At 32.4% G+C, this 20,021-nt stretch overlaps 2 protein-coding genes across 4 annotated transcripts; one reads left to right on the top strand and one right to left on the bottom strand.

Annotated features, from left to right (window-relative positions):
* Window positions 1-1,557: 1,557 nt before the first annotated feature.
* Window positions 1,558-16,163, bottom strand: LOC129914145 (ER degradation-enhancing alpha-mannosidase-like protein 3). Of its 3 annotated transcripts, XM_055993226.1 has the most exons (7): window positions 15,905-16,163; window positions 15,558-15,787; window positions 15,332-15,478; window positions 5,414-6,627; window positions 2,308-2,570; window positions 2,133-2,231; window positions 1,558-2,076 (listed from the first exon to the last, which is right to left on the bottom strand). In XM_055993226.1, the coding sequence occupies exons 2-7, from the start codon at window positions 15,686-15,688 to the stop codon at window positions 1,585-1,587; spliced, it is 2,346 nt and encodes a 781-aa protein (XP_055849201.1). In that variant the 5' UTR covers window positions 15,689-15,787; window positions 15,905-16,163; the 3' UTR covers window positions 1,558-1,584. The 3 variants fall into 3 exon arrangements, with proteins under 3 accessions (XP_055849201.1, XP_055849202.1, XP_055849200.1); XM_055993227.1 differs by lacking the exon at window positions 15,905-16,163 and having other exon boundaries at window positions 2,335-2,570; window positions 15,558-15,846; XM_055993225.1 differs by lacking the exon at window positions 15,905-16,163 and having other exon boundaries at window positions 15,558-15,844.
* Window positions 16,164-18,123: 1,960 nt separating this feature from the next.
* LOC129913109 (dTTP/UTP pyrophosphatase) lies at window positions 18,124-19,100 on the top strand. The gene is made up of 3 exons (XM_055991606.1): window positions 18,124-18,309; window positions 18,396-18,787; window positions 18,848-19,100. Exons 1-3 carry the CDS (start codon window positions 18,220-18,222, stop codon window positions 18,984-18,986), a joined length of 621 nt encoding a protein of 206 aa, XP_055847581.1. The 5' UTR covers window positions 18,124-18,219; the 3' UTR covers window positions 18,987-19,100.
* Window positions 19,101-20,021: the final 921 nt, after the last annotated feature.

Raw genomic sequence — 20,021 nt, 5'->3', positions numbered from 1 at the left:
GCCTTCTAACCGCAGACGCAACAATATTATTACACCTAAACGAAAACGATAGGCAAATGGCAGTCGTAAAGATTAACGAGTATCGTTAAAATAAAACGATTACCTATAGTAATACGTAATCGCGTTTGAACGATAACAAAGCAGTTTCATAGGACACGCCTTATTTCGCGCATGCATATTCGAATTACTTCTTTATATGATGTTTGGGGACCCAATGGCTGAATTATTTTACGCATCATGCTTTTGAAAAAAAAAATATTTCTAGTGCAAACGTGATACTTTGTAGGTTTTCTTTCCATACAAAATGTTGTGATGCAAACAACTTAAAGCACAATAGCCCTGTTTAAAAAAATATAAAACATAAAAATATTATTATTTATGTCTTATTTCTAAATTCTTCCATCCATGTTTGTTTTTTTTTTTTTTATGTCAACTTCTTAGTTTTATAGTGATAAACAAAACTGCCTTCAAAATTCCTGACGCTTTTTCACAAAATAGCAGAAATTAAATATGAAGGTTCCAGAGGAAAAACAGCATAATTCCATTCCAAATCATTCCGAAAAAAAGGATTTTAAATTATTGCTCTCCATACTAAGGCACATTATTCATTAATTTTTTTAGCAAGATCTTAAATTTGTTTTCTAAAAGTAAGGATGCCGTTAGATAGTGCTCAGTAAATACTAAAAGACCTCGTCATAAGTTTACTTTTGACAAAAAGTGGACATGTGCCGTTTTTCCTCTGTACCCTTCATATGTATAAAAAAAAACTCACCTAATGATTCTCGAAATCATACCTGCTTAAAAACAGTACCATAGATGGCTTACACTTTCGCTTTCCCAGTTGACACCTGAGAATTCCAATCAACAAAACTAACCAAATCGTTCTCACACATTATTTTTCCCACTCTCCTTACATCTCAAGAATCTAATAAACACACTCCAACCACCAAACAATAACAAAATCCGTCATAATTTTTGAAAAAAAAAAAAAAAAATTAACCACTCCAACCACCAAACAATAACAAAATCCGTCATAATTTTTGAAAAAAAAAGAAAAAAAAATTAACCCGAAAAAATACACGCCTTCCTGCGTCAAGTTGCGATAACTTGAGCAGTGCTATGTATTGAGTCGGACTGCCTGAATCGGATCGTCTAAAATTGTGTTGTCATGAGTCGGGCTATACTCTTCCCTTTTTTTACTCCATTTCTGAACTCACTCTCACCCATCATCCTCTGAAAATGTGCCATCAAAACTTATCCTTTTTTTAAATAAAACAAATATCCGTTTTTTTTTTTTAAATATTTACAAAAAAATTCATCTTCTATTCATTCGCGCATTAATCTATATCAGCTACTTATAAAGTGTGTTATACTTTTTTACAGATTTTTAGTTAATAAAAAAGGAAACAATAATAAGGAAAATTAGGAAACTTAAAAAATAATAACTGAAATCAAAAAAATGCATGACAATACAGAAAAAAAAAAATAAAATCGATTTTTTTCTTATTTTCATAAACTAATAGTGTGGGTCTTGTTGTTGTTGTTTTTTTTATATAATTGTTTTTTTTTTTAATGATAATTCTATCATAATTCAACTTTAGTATTTTTCGATGACTGCGACTGCTTTTGCATTTGTCGCTTAAACTCAAGCATCTGCATTATGCGAATCTTGAGATTGGGATTTTTGGCGATGGCGCTGCCGAGTGTTTTGTATTCTACAGAGAACATAAACACAACTGGAATGGTTACGTTGTTGTTGCCATCGCCAGACATTGCAAACATGGGTTGTGTTTCACCGGAAGAACCAGGAACATTATCACAGACTATGACAGCTTTAGCGCCAGCTGTTTGGGCGCGTCGTGCTTTATCGACGAACGTGCAGTCACCTCGTTCGACAACTAAAATCTTCCCTCGAATGTCACCAGTGTCAATTAGATCAGTACATCCTCGCAACGGATTGGCCACAAGGATTTCTGCTTCAACAAATTCTTCGGCAACTAGTTCGGGGGAGAAATGACTAGGACCAGCCATTAAAGCTGTCCATTCTTCACTGTCATCAGGTTTGAATGCCACAGCCTGAAAGTAAAAACAATACAATTAGAAAAAGCAAAACCACATAAAAAAAAACTCACCTGTAATTGTGCCAACTGATTAAGACTCTGTAACTTTGTTAGCTCTAGCATCTCTTGCATAAACAGAAGGCCCATTTCACCATCTTCGGGACTCTTGGCCTGGATTCATAAGAGGGATGTAAGACAAATATTATAAAATAAAACTTAAAATATTTTTTCTGATCATTGGGATTACATTATAGAAACTGTGAAACAGTCGAACCTTTCCATCGCCTAATGAAACCATTGTAATGCCCATGTCATAAACAGCTCGCAAGTGATCAGCATTACTCGCTTGAAAATCCAACGCTCTTAAGCGTTTGTTCGATTGAGCTCGTGGACAGGAGCCTGTGATGAAATTCCTCAACGGTTTTCGTACTTTTTCGGGAAATAGTTTTGTGGAACTGGGACATGTGCGCATAAAATCAAGCACATTGTGTTCGTCAGTTTGACGGAAGCCTGTGAAAGGAAACAATATTAAAATTAAGAGTTGAAATCAATCACTGTAATCACATATTATGTGATATTAAGCCCGATTGCACATTCTTCTTTTTTTTTTCTTTATTCGGCGCTAATTTCGATAATCACGTATCTGTTTCACGTTAGTGGGAACGCCGCGCCGAGTTGACCTCAGAAAGCGACGACAAGGCTCCGTTGCCGACCATAATTTCTCCCGATGATGAATTTCGTTTATTATGAGTGTAAGTACAATTCAATTTGTCCACACATAGCTTGATAACAACTCTCATGACGTCAGCAAGCTAAATTTTTAATATTCCATCTTCTCTTACTCTCAAGACCTCAATTTGTTTGATCAGATGGATATAATTCAAAATACATATTTAATGCTTTTTTAAAAAAACCTTATTGGCTTTTCTTAAGAGAGTTTTCAATTCAAATAAACAAACAGGAAACGAAACAGTAAAATCTACAAAATACAGCCGCTTAAAGAGCTTATTTCTTAAGTTGTATCAATTCTATCGGCAAGATTGATATCTTAGCGATATCAGCTATTATTTTTGGAGTGTGAAACAATGTATATTTGACATACTCAAGTTGATTGGAAAACTCGTGTTATTTTATCTCGCAAAAACCATATAAAACTGCGAATTAAAGCTGACAGACTCTTCAATTCAATATCAGTAAATACTCCTGTTTTGTAACTTTATCGCTGGCGATAAATATTTTTGAATGTCTCTTAAATCCATTTTCTTCAGAATTTTTGAATTAAAAATATGATGTTGAACGAAATTTATCGCCAGTGACGAAAGTTACAGAACAGGGGCACAGGTCGCATGAAGCTTTCTCAGATTTTGGTTAAACCTCCACTCCCAACATTTATGTGGACTCTCGGTCTCTAAGTCAATTTTGTATACAAAATTTCTCAGCTGTAAGAATTTTTCATCGGAAAAGTCCACATAAACGGAAATATTTTAGTCTAAACATAACTGTTAAAAAAAAGTCAATTTCTCCTATGTTAAAATGATGGCACAAAAAGTACTGAGATGTAAAAGTGTACCAATACCAAGTTCTAAAGTTTGGTTTAAAATTTGTATCATCTTTACAATTTTTCTTTTAATTACCGATTTTTACTTTTACATTTCAGTACTTTTTGTGCCATCATTTTAACATAGGAGAAATTGGCTTTTTTTTTAACAGTTATATTTTTGTTGTTATTTCACTACTTTTTGGAAGGTATTACATTCTATCAGAAGTCCTCTATAATATTTGATGAAAGTTCTCAAATTTAAAATTTTTTCCTTTGTACAAACTACCAACTCTACCTATTTACCATTTTTCAAAATTCCAAGATAATCAGAAGTGGTCTAAAATAAATTGATACAAATTCAGTGAAAATGGGCGGTTACCATGCCCCCTGAATTGAAAATCTCAAATTTTCGGTTCCTACGATAACTGGAAGTGCTCAATAATTTTGATGATTTGTCAGTGAGTGAGTCAGTGAATCAGTCAGTCAGTTACGGTTTTTGCAATTTTTGAAAGCCTATATCTCCCAAATTACTCATCCTAGTAGAAATTGAGTGAGGAGTTTGATTTTGGCCAGCTCAACAAATGAAGCGAGTTTGAAATTTCTGGCATCCATGGTATAGAAGTTAGAGGGGGGTCAAAATCGCCTGAGTTGTTTCCTGTAAATAAGAGTTTAGTGCCGAAGTTGCCTGAGAACTGGGCTGGGCACTACCGTGCCCCTTGATTGTGTAGCATACATTTTTTGGCTTTACTTTGGCTTTTTGCTCCATACTTAATCCTTCATACAAATTTAGAAACTGACTAAACTGTTGGCCAATATAGTCTGTAATGTACTCTTTATACTCATTCACATACTATAAATCGGTTTTAAGACAATAAATGCTACCAAACAACTATAGTCAATATTATTTTAATGTTGTTTTAAAACAAAAAAATATTTTTTGGTCGTGCAGAATATCCAAGAGGATACTCTTACCTTTCGTTTGGTACCAATTGTATTCATTTGCCGTTGATTTTTTTTTTAAATAAAGTAAAAAAAAAACCGCCACCTCACCCACAACTCTACCAACAACCACTATTGGTTTTCTGTACCAGATGAGATATGTGATGAAGTGATGATGATATGTGAGGGTAAGGGTTACAAATGTTTTGTTAATTAAGATCAAAAAAGCGAGTACTATAGTTATTAAATTGTTCGCATATAGATTGAAGGGTGAAAGTGATTGCAGGAAGTCCTTAATGTTAGTCCCACTGAAACGAAGTTTAGTTTTAAAAACTAAATTCCTAAAGTAAAATAGATCTTCGCATTTTACAAACAAATTATTGTTAACAACTACCCTAAGTTTTGCTCTCTGCGATGGTTTTACGCTCATCATAAGCTATTCTAATGTGTTAAAAATAAAAAAACCTTACTAAGAAATAAAATAAAATAAAAAAACAATAAAGAGACCGTAATCTTAAAAAAAAGATCAATTTATTTAAATTAAATTAAGAACAAAGGGAGATACACTTGAATAAACTATAAACAAGGAAAAGGTGTGTTTTTTGTTTTTTTTTTATTGGCAATAGGAATACGGCAGTATTAGATAAATAATTTATTTTTTTTTTTGTTTAAATAAGGAAATTAAATAAATTAACATGACTACAAAAAATAAATACAAAAAAAAAAAAGGAATTCTTAGAACAGAATGGAATAAATTATATATGACGAGGAGCGACGACGACGACGAGTTTGATGAATAAATAAAAAAAACCTCAAACAATACGCAAGCCGTAAGAAGCACATTTATTCCTAAACAACAATGATGAATACTCACTGAAAGTACTGTTTCCCAGTTGTGCAATCGAAAGTGGCAGCAAATGAGCTTCGGTTGTGAATACAAATTCGTCCAAATTGATTATGATATCCGATGGATCGGAGAACAGCAAATACAAATATTTGAAAGTCTCCGAGAGGACAAACGAATCCATACGATCTTCGTGTTTGCCGGTACGTACATCATTCACAGCTGCATATCCGCAACTTACTTTGGCATGTTTCTGAAGGGTTTTGAGAGCCTTCTTGCCCACCTGCAGATAATGATGATCATTGGTAGCTTTGTATAGGAAGTAGGTGGATTCGATGAACTCAGGTCGCAGGTGGTGTTGTCCCCAGTGTATTTGGAAGTCGACTGTGAATGCTTCGGGAATGAAAGTATGCATTTGCATGACTTGGTAAAGCATCTCATGGGTTTGAACTGCAGGTTTAAGATCACCAGATAAAACTTGCAACCCTGGCCAAAATGCCAGCAGTGAATCCATGAAATTTCTTGATTTAGCATGTGGTCGATGCATTAGTACATCCAATAGCATTGGACCTTCACTCACATACTTCATGACTGCGTTATAGTGGCGATTGAATCTCGCCAAATACTTGTCATCACCCAGAAGAACATATGACTTAAAGAGATACTCATAGTATGAATCAATTCCAGCTCCAACGCCAGAATCTCGTCGCACCCAATCACCCGAATGAACATTCATCACGGTTCCCATTAAATCAGACCCTCTGTGTCTCAGTTTCCACAGAGCATCCATGGCAGCATGTGCTCTAGCTTCGAAAATTGGTTCTCCTGTCAATCGGGAGAGTGCTGCAAATTCTAGAAGAATTGTCCCCGCACACGCTGTGCATGTTTCACGTGATTTTTTCAATTGTTCGTCTTTCATGCCCGTTCGCAAATTGACGCGTGCATGTGGAATGCCTGTCGAGGTGTTGAAGGCTGGAAGCAAACGATAGCCCAGATCTCGGGCCATCTCAAGTAATTCGCCCTTATACCAGGGCATTATTTTAAGATCCTTTTGAATGTATTCGGTGAGAATGTGTGCTGATAGCAAACCACCAACCATACGAATGTTTGTCTCAAAGACGGAGACAATAATGTCACTGTCGAATTGGACATCTTTGATCACCAATTTGACGGCACTTTCGAATTCAGCAAAGTCACCAAGTATAACAAGTGTGTCGAGCGAATCAACTAGGGTCATAGAGAAACTGAAAATGAAAAAAAAAAAAAATATGTTAAATCCTTATTGTTTTTAAGGAGATGTCGTTGCGATCAAAATTTTGGCTTAAAATGGTTGTTCTGCCTACGAATATATATATCATTAAACTCTATTATTCAAAGCATAATTAGTATAAAGCTTTAAATGAAAAGGTGATTGCGATTCGTCATCATTAGACCTTGATATTAATTTTTGCTTCCGAAAAGAAAAAAACTCGTCAGTAACTGACCTTTACAATAATTACACAAAAATCTTCACTTATAAAAATAATTGTTATTGAATTAAATCATATTCAATTAAAAAGCGCACCAAACATGAAAAATTGATGTTAAATGCCGGCGTTAAGTGCAATTGGATGAACTTGACCTCTGTTTTTTGTTTGTTTGTTTGTTATTGTTGAGGTGCGTGTTATAATGCCCAATGTGATCTCATTTATTTCGCACGTTTTATTTGAAGCTGTTGAATTTGCATAATTGAAGACATAAACAATAATAAAAAAAAAAAAGAATCATATTTCTTGAAAGATTCAAAGTACGAGGGGTAAATAATAGAATGAAAACTGATATACTAACATTTTGAGAATTGATTTGTTATGATTGCGTTATAAATGTTTTCATTATTTGGTTTTTTAACAGTTCAAGTTCGAATGTATACAAAGGAGAAGCAAAACAAAAAATGTTGAACATGACATTTAAGTTTATAACAGCATTTCCTGGTAAAAGATAATTTTAGAAATTTTTTCAAGACAAAAACATGTAAAAGCAACATTTTAAATAACTTGTAGTATTCTTAGTTTTTTTGGAAGATCGCAAAACCACTTAAAACTTTTCTGAAATTGGAAATTCTAGTCTTGAATTTCTTTTTCATTTCCTCTTGCCTATCCTACCCTTAAAAAAAAAAGTTTACATTAAAAGCACATTGAACATTTTTTAGCAGAAGATTAAAGACACATGTATTTTGAATTCTAGCGTTTACATTACGCATCCGGAAACAAAGTTCATTTTCCGTGGTACCCTGTGATATATATTCTCATGACAGACGTTCTAGATTCAAATTCAGTCTACAACATCTAGGCATTTCTACGGGGGTAGTGTCTTTTAAGAAGAATTCAAAAAAACTACAAGGAAATAAGTTAAAATTAAACCAATATCTTGGATGGAGGGAAAGAGTATTGGTTTCGTCTCTAGGTTTTAATTAAAATTAACATTACGATGATGGAGAAGCTTTAAAAAGTGTTTTTTTTTTCCTTTAGCCGTTCATCAGTTCGTCTGTGCGTCTAGCTAAAAGGGCTGTGCTAGATGCTAAACGGGTAAATGGATTTGGTAGAACTGCGATTTTTAGTTTTTTTTTTTTGTATAAATTTTTTTTAAATAAAATTTGTCACTTATGTCTTCTCTTTCTGTATTCGTTATGTGGTAAATCAATTTTGTTTAAAATTCTAAACAGTTTTTATAATTTTAAAGGATATACAGTACCTTGCCATATCATTAGGCCCAATCAAAAAAAAATATATAGTTTTGTCATGTAGATATGGTTTGACTCAAAAAGATTTTTTTTAATCATTAATTTTGATAAAAAAAAGTACAAAGGGGAGAAACTCCAAAAGACGTTTTCCATGGAATTCATGCGCGGAGAATTACCAGAACTTTCCAATACGTGAATATTTTTTAATTTTATGGAATTTTGTTTGGAAAATTGTTGCAGCCATTAGGGTCACACCTTAATTCTACTGTTATTGAATCTGATTGGGTACTAAAAACATAAACTGATTTAGGTGAAATAGAATAAAAAATATGATGACGATAAAGGTTCCATTTAAAAAAAAATTTAAAAATAAACCAATAATAAATACTATTGGTAGCAAATTGCAAGCTAATCTGTCCAACTGTCTAGGATATAATATGTAGCTCATTTTACGACGCAATGATAAAACCAATACTTTATTTTGTGCGCACGCAATTCTCGACTATTAATCGAACAAATAGCTCAGAATAACTAAACTATCGCTCGATATAAAGTTTGTAGTTTAATAATGGTAATGTTGTTTTCTCTTACTTAATTAATTTTTTTTTGTAGTTGAAGGGTATAATTACGGAACAAAAATTACTAGTATTAAAATGTTAAAAGTTTGTTTCAAATTGCCAAATATCACGATTTCTCTAATAAGGAAAATTTAAAGACGTGATTATTTTGAACTCTTTCACAAAAAAAAATGTCCACTTTACTAATAAACTTTTTGGCCAATGTTAAAAATTCATAATTCGTCGTTGCTTTTTATAAGAGCGCAACCCAAGATACTGCAAGTGGTGTCATATGTATATACATTGTACAAGCGATGCCTTAATATTATTTTTAGAACGATATGTAATTGATTGTTTTGGTTCGCTTCTGACGCACGTTTGAACGGCAAAATTATCGGCACATGGACCAACCAGTTGTCTCACTGGCTTGGAGACATCAAGAACCGAAGTTTCAAATTTAAATGGAGGGGACCTTCAGTTTTCTGTCTGAATGGCTTCGTAAAAATGCTACTTTTAAAAGCTTTTTCAATTCCTGACAAGAGGAAGTATTTCTGAAAAAAAGTCAATGTGATTTATACTGGATTTGAACCTTAATTGCTCAACATAACAATCTGTCGCGCAATTTAAGGACAAAATTTCAAAAAAAAAACTGTTTTTTAAATTAAAGAAACACCATTTTAAATGATTTTTATCACATCTGATTTATTGTATGAAAATGAATTTAAAGAAAAAATTTTGAAAATCGTTAGAGCCGTTTAAAAAAAAATTATTTTTTATTGGTAAAAATTTTCTAACATTTTTCAAAATAAAAGTTGGTATGAAATTTTGAAGAAATAATTAATTAACACTCAAAAATTAAATTTCAAAAATATTTCACTGAAAATTTTTTGAAATATTTTTTAAAAATCCAAAAATGTGTTTTTTGAAATTTTTACAATTTTAATATTAGATACCGTTAATAACGGTGCAAAAAATGTTTGTATTTATTTCAAAAGTTGACTCTTGTGTGTAATATTCTACTGTGTAGTAAATTTCAATTAAAATTGTTAAAGCCGTTTTTGCAAAAAGTAACTTTTCTATTTCCGTTATATGACAGATACTGTAAGTTTTGGTCCTAAAAACAAATGTCAATTTCCCCTCTAGGAAATCCCCAAAGACTGTTTACTATCAAGTTTGAAGAAAATTGCTCTAGTAGTTTAGGCTGTAGCTCGAGGTGCATACAGACTAATAAACAGACAGAATGGCCGGACTCACTCTTTTGGCATTCTCCAATATCGTTATGTCAAGCCTGAGTTCGAGTTCGATTTTTTTTTTCGAATGCTAAACTTGCCCTATAGTACCTACATACATATGTACATATATCGCAAGTAAAAAAGACTTATAAAAATCATCGAATTTCGACAAATGAGTCCTTATTGCAAGGATATGCTTCTATTTAATAGAAAATTTGAGCTAAATGCCACTATTTTGTGTCGCGTAACTGATTGAACAGACTGTAGTTCATGCATGTCAAACTTGCGGCCCACAACAAATGACTTTGCGGCCCTCCACATTTTTGATAATTTTGAGGCTTAAAACCTGGTACACAGATCCTCAGATAAATTTTAGCTTGGCTAATTTTTTTCGACAGTTTGTATGGGAGCTAAAATATATCATATTATGAGTTTGTTTTGACCTATTAAAATTCGAAATTTGCTAAAATTTATCTCGATCTGCGTACCAGGCTTGAGGTTATAGGTAATTTATATTTTCTGTTCAAAGCACATTAACCCTAAGGCCTCAGTTATAGCTATCAGTAAAATCCATCAGTAAAAATTGAAACATCAGGAATCTGAAATCTTTTACTGATGAGCGTTTATAGCAATCAGTAAATTTACGTCATTAAATTAAATGTTTATTTGACATTCGCGCCTCAAGAAATTTTTTTCCTGTTTTTTTCATCAGTAATTTTTTTAATGATGGCACCGGAACAGTAAAAAAATGAAACGCCATCAGTAAAACGAAATGGATTTTTTTTTGGCATTTGGCAGTCAGCTGTTCAGTAAAATGAAATTTCATCAGTAAAATTGGGCACGTTCAAAGAGCTAACATAAAGCTATCGGATAGCTTTTTGTTGTTGTAAACAATGTTAAAAATTAGCAAGGAAACCAACCATTTTCTGTCAAAAAATAATCTGAAGGTATCCCAGTATTTATGGTATACCTCAGGTATCCGAGTGATCAGCTGATATACATTTGGCTTTTTTTATTTTGATTACTTTTCGGGCGATTATTCAGCTTCAATACTACTACTATCAATACTAGTACTATTCAACAATAAAAAAAATGTAATTTGCTCAAAAGAAAAAGTTTCCTCTTCTCAATATTTACATATTTTTTTAGTAGCTGCTTGGGCAAGCTATCTGGATACCTCTTTGTGCAAAAAGATATTCCAGATACGGGTATCCCAGATAGCCTATCCGATAGGTGTTTGAACGTGCCCATTTATAAAATGAATTTGTGTATAAAATTTAACACAAAATGCATTGATTCTTTTTGAAAAAATTAGTGGAAATATGTTTTCAATTTATTTCATCAAAATTTTCCACAAAATACCTATAAGATTAAAGTATTCAAAATAGCAAAACAAAATTTTTACTGATGGATTTTACTGATAGCTATAACTGAGCCCTAAGTAAGTGACGTATGATAGGGAAATGGAGGCATGCGATTTTTAGTATTACTCCGAAGTCGGTTCCAAAATTTTATGATGTGGATATGACCGAATTTTATAATTCTTTTTCGGCCAGATTTGGGACAATTTAAAACTGCCATATAAAATCGTTATTAAGAGAAATAAGACCCAGCTTAACTACACCTTGGTCTGTTGAAAAAAAAAACGATAATAAAGAAGAGATTCTGAGTATCAGGAAGAAAACATTATCTATTGTTACAATTTTTTATTGTTATAAATCTTATATATAAAAATGAGTTCGTTTAGTGTGTGTGGCCGATAAACTCGCGTTTGGCTGGTCCGATTTTGGTAATTTTTTTTTTGTTTGAAAAGTATTAATATGTAGATGGTTTGTATCAAAAAAAAAAATCATACATTTTCTCTCATCTTTACATAGCTGTCAATTTGTACGAGTGAAGAAACACTTTAGCTTTTTAAAAATTTTAACTAAACTTAATTTGAAAACAAATTTATTCAGACAGGCTTTCAAAATAATTTTATCGTTTAAAGCCTGATTCCGAGTAAAAATAAATTTTCAACAATATTCAAAGGACATTAGGACATTATCGTGGTAAGTAGTAAACAAATTAATTAAGGCAGGGTTTCAAAATAATAACCGTTTCTTTTAAAGTGGGGCTTTTAAAAAACTTATAGTTTTGATCAAATGATTTTACCGATGTAAACTTGAATTGCAAGAATCGCTCAACTCAGAAAGATTTTCGAAAAAGCAAAGTGAGTACAAATTGCTGTTTTTATTATACAATTCGTTTGACATGGAAAAATATTAGTGTGTTTGTTTTTCCGTGTTAAAAGTAAATTATTTCCATATTTTTTACGATAGAAAATTGTCCTTAGCTCCAATATATTTCATTAAATAACCTAAGGAAAATTTTTTGATGTCACTTAGAGCCAATTTTTCAATCTTCTAATAAACAGTCAGTTAACTGTTCGACGAATAAATTTATTAGGCTTATAAAGAATCAGATAAAAACATTGAATTTTTCATTCAAGAATAATTTATTCAACAGAATAACAAAAAAAAATTGTCAAATTCAAAAATATTCAAAATTAAACGTCATTTTTATTCATGATTGTTTTTGTTTTCCTGTGTTCCACTGTATTTTCTTCAAAATTTTTTCAAAACAGCTTTGACAATTGACACAATATTTTTGTTGAGATTATTCCTTAGAATAATTTTTATTCGTCTCTGAAAGAAGCAGATAGTTTTATTCCTAGGAATAATCTATATCTGCCTGTTGAAAAATTGATTTTTTCTCTATCCTTAGGAATAAGTACTAACTGACTGTTTAACTGACTATTAAAAAATTGGCCCTTAATTTATAATTGAAATTCAAACATTTTTTTTTGAAAATTGACGTTTGGATTTCCTTGAAATTGACACTCATTCCGATTCAGAGCTTCCTGATACATTTGTTTGGTCTTCGTCAAATTAAATGCAGATATTGTTCTTAGTAATATATACCGCATGCAATCCTGATAACATTACTCAGAATATAGCATATCGAAAGCGTCGTGTGACAATTAATCCATATTTTTAATACAAACATGAAATGTACAGTCAAGTTTTGATCTTCAGTCTTATTTTTAAGAATAAAACACGGGCAAAATTAGAAATGGTTACTCCAAATCGTGCAGAAGAGCAATATTTTTTTGATCAAGTGAAAGGCAATACGATTGCATTGAATTATACTAATGTGCCGAAGTTAAGTGGTCTGCATAATAATGTGAACTATACAATTAAACAACGTGTGATCAATCAGAGTTTGGGTTTGTGTTTTATGCACTTGGTGAAACAGGGAAAATATTTTTGCTATCCTTGATTTTAACATCTAAACATTGGCTCTGGCTTCTTCAAGCCACGTTATTAATGACAGTACAGCTCAATCTGCTCTTAAGTTGCCTTAAAAAAACACCTACTCCTACATGAGCAAAGTTTTGCAACAGTGTCAGGTTATTGTGTGGATGAAAGCACCTTAGATGAATTTGCTAGAAAGTCAAAAAATATTTAACAGTGCCATTAAACTTTTGGCTGGTGACTTTCGACAAACTTTGCCGATTATAGGTAACATGGTGCACTGCTGCAGGCAAAATCAATGTCTGTTTAAAATCTTGATTTTTGTTAGCTATAAACTATTGGACATTGGTAATGGAATAATGCCACTTTATTCTGAAGGCCAAACTGCACTTCCAACCAATTTTTATTGTAATACAATTTCGAGGAATTAATTGATTTAAAATGTGTTTCCAAGCAGAAAAATTACACATATGGTGTGTTAAATGAATAAGCAATAATGGGTGGCACAGATAAAAATGTTTTTAGAAATCATAGTAATACTTTCGGGCGATATAAATGCACAATTTTTAGCCTAGACAAATCAGTTGACACAATTACAGGTGAAAACGAATTTTTTGATGGTTGAACCAGGAACTCCGCAATATTATTTAGTCCTGAAAGTAAACTTTGTAATGGTGACAGACTTCCCGTAAGGAATTTAATAGCAACTCTGATTAAAGCTGGTATTTTGTATGGAAAATTCAAAGACGAAGATGTATGTTTCGATTCATCGAATTGCAATTATTCCGCCAGACTTTGATTTCCTGTTCATCTTGCTTTCGCTTTAACCATAAATAAAGCACAAAGTCCATTCTTGCAAATATGAGGTATTGGTTTTGAAATTTCCTATTTTTGTGTATGGACAGCTACATATAGGTACGTTGGCTGTCCACGTGTAGGAAAACAATCTGCTCTTTTTAAAATTTTGTGTACCAAAAACCATTAGAAATGTTCATTGCAATAAACATAAATTCTCTTTTTCGGTTTTAAATTATTTTCACACAGGTTCAATTTTTCAAAAGTGCACTCAGCGAAGCGGGTGAGGGTTAGCTAGTGTTTTATAAAAATTCTATTTTGTGGCCCATACAAATTTTGATCTCGCTATTTTGGCCCCTAGTAACCAGTAGTAGTTTGACATGCCTGCTGTAGTTGTTTTGGATTTTTTTTTTTTTTTTTTAGTACTAACTTAATACATTTTGGCACAAAACCTTAACCCCATATGGACTACACTGCGTAAATGTATTCAACTTTTGTCTCCTAGCCTAGCATGACATAGCATAAAAGTTTAATTGCATCACTAACCTCCACTTATTTCTCATAATCAAATAAATATAGAAAACAAAACCTACAACTCTGTCATCTATTTCCAAAGTTCGATATCGACTCCATGTTAAAAAAGAAACATTCACAAAAAAAAAAAAATAGAACAAACAACAACTGATAACAAAAATCCCAACAACCACTTGTGTGTGCGAATGATAAGAAAATAAAGAAAGAAAAAATAAAAAAAAAAACATGCTATTGCCATCAAAAAGCCAACCAATTCGTTCATCCCACGACCTCCTTCTCTCCAACAATTCTCTCTCTATTTCCCCCTCCTAATCTCGACAGCAGCTGTTTCAGATTAAAGAAGAAATCTATTTTCAACTCTTAACCGAGTTTTTGTGCAAAATTACCATAACTTAACGGTACCTAAATCTTTATCTATTTTATGAATCTGCTGAATAAGTAATAAGTTCATCTCTCGATTCCCGATTTCGAATCTTAACTCAAGCTAAATGTTTCGGTTCAATGGCATTTTAAAGACTCAATTAATATTCCGTCAAGCTGGTTGACCTCGTCCGGAGAGCTCAACTCAAAGCTAAATAAGCAAAAAATAAAATTCAACTTTGAATTGAAAATACAAAAAAAGCAAAAAAAAAAAAAGTAAAAACAGGTGTAGCCTTCAAAACAACACGCTCGCTCACTCTGACTCGATTCAAACTAACTGCAACAAAACAACTAACTACTTTAAAGCCCCCGTCCGTCTCCTCAGGGTCAAGGCCAATCTGTAAAGCTATTTGCAAGCTACTACAACAAATACTCTATCGTTTGAGACAACTTACTTGCCCAGAATATCGTCCATATCCCCGCGGGATGGTGTCACGCCTCGATAGCGTCCTTTGCATGACAATGGCATCAGTTCGTCAGCGGGATAGGCGTTCTCCATGTAGGCGTAGTACGCATGATAAAACATCTCTCGTGCTTCTTCCCTAGAAAAAGCAAATAAAACCCATCAAAGGAAAATGTTACACTTAAAGTAAACAAATGAAAAAGAAAAAAGAAGCATACTTTAGCTCGTCGCGCTCCTTTTTGGACATATTTTGTGTTGGAATTGACGACTCAGCGAGGACTAAAGACATGCCAATGATGCCGACCAAAAAAAGTGCAGCCCAAAGTTGCTCGTTTTGTCGTTGGCCCATTTTTTTTTGTGTGTTTTTTTGGTTGTATACAACTTTCGACTTTTTTTGATTTATAAATTGTTTTGGAAGTTTCTCACGACAAAAAATAATTTAAATAAACTTTGCGAAATCAAGTCAACAGAAAGAAAAAATCAAAAAAGAAAAATAAAAAAAAATAAGAGAAAAAGAAAAAAAAAAACACAAAAAAAAATTCAACCAAGGGAAAGATCTCTCTACTTTTTACAGAACCAACTACAACAACAACTTTTATAAATATTCCGACTCGTATTCAATTTCATTATTTGCAAGTTTAATTTTTCTTATAAAATTATAATAATTTTTTCAATACGGATTGATTGGACATTTGTGTGATTAATTTTTATAAATTTTTATCACTTATCGAGAAGAATACGAGAGATAATTTTTGAGTTTTCGCTCGACTTCAAGTTCTTGGTGGTGCAAAAATAATTTTTTATTTCAACTTTTTTTTTTCATTCGTTTTTTTTTTGACACATAAACTTTTTCTTTGAGTCAAATCGTTCAGGTGACAAAATCTTTTTTTGTGATAGGAGTGACATCTGGTGGTGAAGTTTGTGAGGGTGTTTTTTTAGGGCGGTGTTTACATTGCACTAAACTAGGATTGTAAAGGCTTAACTACATACACCACTTTTTGAAAAAGTACAAAAGTGAAAATATTTTTTTTCTCGCAAACGCAATTTTTTTGTAAAAAAGAGTATACACAATGTTTTTTGGACGAAAAAATAAGCCTTTTGCATCATTTGTTTTTATTTCCGAGCCCAAAAAACTATTCAAAAATGAGTTTGAAAATTTTCACTTTTGTACTTTTTCACTTTTTGAGCCAATGTAGTTAAGGCTTAAAAAATATTTAAATTTAAAAAAAATATTGCAAATAAAAACAGCGGGGGTATTCGCGATTTGGTGCAACAGGCCTAGTAAAAATGTAAAATTTTATTTTTTCTTACAATAGATCGTGAATGTCCCTCTTCTTATCTATAGTAAATATTGAAGCATGAATGAAAACCATGATGTTTTTTTTTAACAGATTGACCCTTATGAAAGTGTCAGTGAAAAAAAAATTATTGAATTATTGATAAAAACAAATTCTTGAAATAAATAATTCAAGACTTTACCAAAATCAGAAGTCAAATTACACAAACTAAACAATTCTACAGTTTTAGAAAACTCAAAAGTTATTTTTTGGCAAAAATATAAGGATGATAATGGTTTTGTTTAGTTTTTTTCATTAAAAATTTGGAGCTTGGGGATGATGCTCTTGTGGATACCGCTGTTGTAAATGCTGTTGTTGCGGATGGTTTTGGATGCATATTATTTTGCTTCCATGTCAATAGGAGCTTGAATAACCTCGATGATACTCTGGGCTCGCTGCAATCACATAATAAAAGAAATGATTGTACTTATCAACAAAAAAATATTAAAGAAAACAAAAATAGTAATGTTTATTGTTGTTTATTTTATATTCGTTTTATTATTTTCATTCATTCATTCCTGCCGCAAAACGGTGAAGCAAGGCGATGGTCGACAGACTGGAAATTCGTCGGCGTCCTCTTCGACGTCACAATCATCAGCAAATCACTATTCTTTGTTGACTACGCCAGCATCGGTGATCAAAATCGACCAATCTCAACACAATCGTTTGTTTGTTTTAATGTAAATACCCTTAGAGGATATTTCTGTATGAACACAACAATTAAACTACCTTGGCACTACTGTTTTCTATCGAAATAAAGTAAAATCTGGATAATTAGGTGTGTTTTTTTGTTTATCTATATAGATTTTGTGCAAAAAAACGACATCGAGATTTTTGAAATCCATGCAAACATTTGGCACCACTGTACATATACTTTGGCAGCTGTCTGTCAAAAATGTTGCTTTTGTTTTTTTTTGTATTTTAACTCCGAAGTGGGAAGGCCATTACATCCATGTTGGATGCAAACAAAAATTTTCATATGGCCATGGCATCCATGTTGGATTCAAAAAAATTTTTTTCACAAAAAACCAAAAATTATCTGTATATTCTTAGCTACATTTTAAGACCGTCATGACCATTAACATTAGTTGCGTCGTTCTTGTGTTATAAGCTTTTGAAGGTAGCCATATTGAATTTTTTTTTTTCGATTTTTTAAAAATCAAATGTGAAAACTTTTTTATTTTTATTTCTAATTTTTCGAAAAAAACTTTGGTAATTTTGTGGGTAAAAAAAACTGTCACAAAATGAGTTTGAAAATTTTCACTTTTTGACTTTTTGCAAAAAGTGGCCGTTGTAGTTACCTATACCTTTAATCCATACAAAAAAAAATAGCTTTGAGTAGCATTTCAACTTACTTGCCACAATTTGCACATGTAACCTCCCGGTAAAACAAAATTCAGTGAATAGCTGAATGCTTTCATTCTTCAACTTCGAGTATCATAACTCGTAGATAAACGTCATCCATCTGTTAAATGTAAATAAACAAAACGTGCGAATTACAAAATTTATCAAAAAATATTAATAAATTTCAAAATATTTAACCATGTTAGCACCAATTAAACATATACTAGCAACAAAAAGAATAATTCTTGCTAGTGGATCACCACGACGTCAAGAATTAGTAAAGACAATCGTTAGTTAAAGTCCAAATAGCAAAAGAAAAAAATACTCCAATTAATTCCAATAACTTGATTTTGTAATTTGTATCGTCATTTTTAGGGCCTCAATGCCGAATTATGTCCTTCAACGTTCGAAGAAAACCTCGATCCAGCAGATTATAGAGAATTTTCAGACTTTGTTGAATTGACTGCCAAAGGCAAAGCCGAAGAAGTCTACGATCAACTTAAAGCCGAATCACCAGAATCGGATTTATTGGTCATTGCTGCCGATACAATGGTAACGATGGGAAATGAGATTTATGGAAAACCTAAAGATGCTAATGATGCTGTACAAATGTTAACCAGATTAGCAGGGAATTGTAATACTCCTCATACAGGAGTTGTCATTAAACATTCGAAGGGAATTGTACGATTCACGGAGTCGGCAAAGGTTTATTTTGGTCAAATAACACAGGAACAGATTCAATCTTATGTCGATAGTGGAGAACCTTTGTAAGTTTGATAACATTTAGTATAAAAGAAAAGTGGGTTTATGTATTATTTTCTTTGTAGAGACAAAGCTGGAGCTTTTGGAATCAATGGATTAGGCGGAGCTATGATTGAGAGAATTGACGGTGATTATTACACAGTTATGGGATTGCCCTTGTATCGATTGACAACTGAGTTGTGCAAGTTATATAAAGAACAATAAATGATTAGAATTGTTTATTATGAGGCTTAAGTTCCAGCTAAGCTGGAATGATAACTGTTATAAATTTGTTAAAGGTGTTAAATAAAAGTTTATATTTTTTCTTTTGACTGTAAATTATGATACACAAGTCCGTTTCCTCGGTTCCGCTGGTCTAGATTTGAACTCGCTTGGTCTAGGCTCAATACTCAAGTGTGAAATTTGTTCGAATTAAAACGAAAAATTACTAGGCTAAGCTCCACATATAAATGGAATAAAGGAGTCTGATGATCGCGGATTGGCATCCTTGAAAAAGTGATGTAACGCTAGCCATAAACACTTGGTGGTAGCTCCTTCAAGATGTTGTTGTTGTTGTTGTTGTTGTTGTTGTTGTTGGTGTTGTTGTTCAAAGATTATAATGGAATTGACGAAAAACAGCAGCCTGACTGAAATAACGGAAACATACAGTTTATTTCATCAAACAAAGTTTCACTTACACCCTTATTACGATTGTCCTAATACGATTGTCAAGTACCAACTGATAGTTGATAAAAAATAGATTTTGATCTCTTATTTATCTAATTTGCAACAAATTTGAAAACAAAGAATGATGCCAACCGTTATTTTTTAAAATGTAATTGAAAAATTCCATTAAAAAAAACACTAGTTTTCCCCCAAATTAGATTTTTAAACACCAAATTTCAGTTTTTATAAACTATCAATTTTGATAGTAGTTAGTTATTATAGAGGTGTAATTGTAGCAGCAGTTTAACGTGTCAAACGTGTCACCAATCAACAGGTCTGGCATCAAATGGCCAGGGCACTAAAATCGAACGAACATATTAGCGATCCAGCCCGTTTAAATTTTCAAAGTCAAGTCCAGAGGATACAAGAATGAGAGGGAGACCAAATAACTTGTGCAATAACCAGGTTCTTCAACGAATTGATTTGCCTAGTAAGCAGAGTAGATCACTCTAAATTCTAGCTGAGATCTTTTTCATTATTGTTCTTCACTTTTTTACTTGCGATAGTAGGTACTATAGGGTAGGTCTAGGATTC

This window comes from Episyrphus balteatus, chromosome 3 (genome assembly GCF_945859705.1).
Source record: "Episyrphus balteatus chromosome 3, idEpiBalt1.1, whole genome shotgun sequence".
NCBI classification, from domain to species: Eukaryota; Metazoa; Arthropoda; class Insecta; order Diptera; family Syrphidae; genus Episyrphus; species Episyrphus balteatus.
Note: the sequence above shows the minus strand (reverse complement) of the source record. Positions and strands in the feature narration are given on the sequence as shown.

What these genes read in the sequence shown, in the direction of transcription:
- LOC129914145 (XM_055993226.1), bottom strand. Translation starts at nt 15,688, where the DNA reads ATGGGCCAACGACAAAACGAGCAACTTTGGGCTGCACTTTTTTTGGTC. An exon ending in ATGGACGATATTCTGGGCAA is followed by an intron (nt 6,628 to 15,331) that starts GTAAGTTGTCTC and finishes TTTCATTTTCAG; the next exon opens with TTTCTCTATGACCCTAGTTG. An exon ending in ACTGGGAAACAGTACTTTCA is followed by an intron (nt 2,571 to 5,413) that starts GTGAGTATTCAT and finishes TTCCTTTCACAG; the next exon opens with GCTTCCGTCAAACTGACGAA.
- LOC129913109 (XM_055991606.1), top strand. Translation starts at nt 18,220, where the DNA reads ATGTTAGCACCAATTAAACATATACTAGCAACAAAAAGAATAATTCTT. An exon ending in AAGAATTAGTAAAGACAATC is followed by an intron (nt 18,310 to 18,395) that starts GTTAGTTAAAGT and finishes CGTCATTTTTAG; the next exon opens with GGCCTCAATGCCGAATTATG. An exon ending in GTCGATAGTGGAGAACCTTT is followed by an intron (nt 18,788 to 18,847) that starts GTAAGTTTGATA and finishes TTTTCTTTGTAG; the next exon opens with AGACAAAGCTGGAGCTTTTG.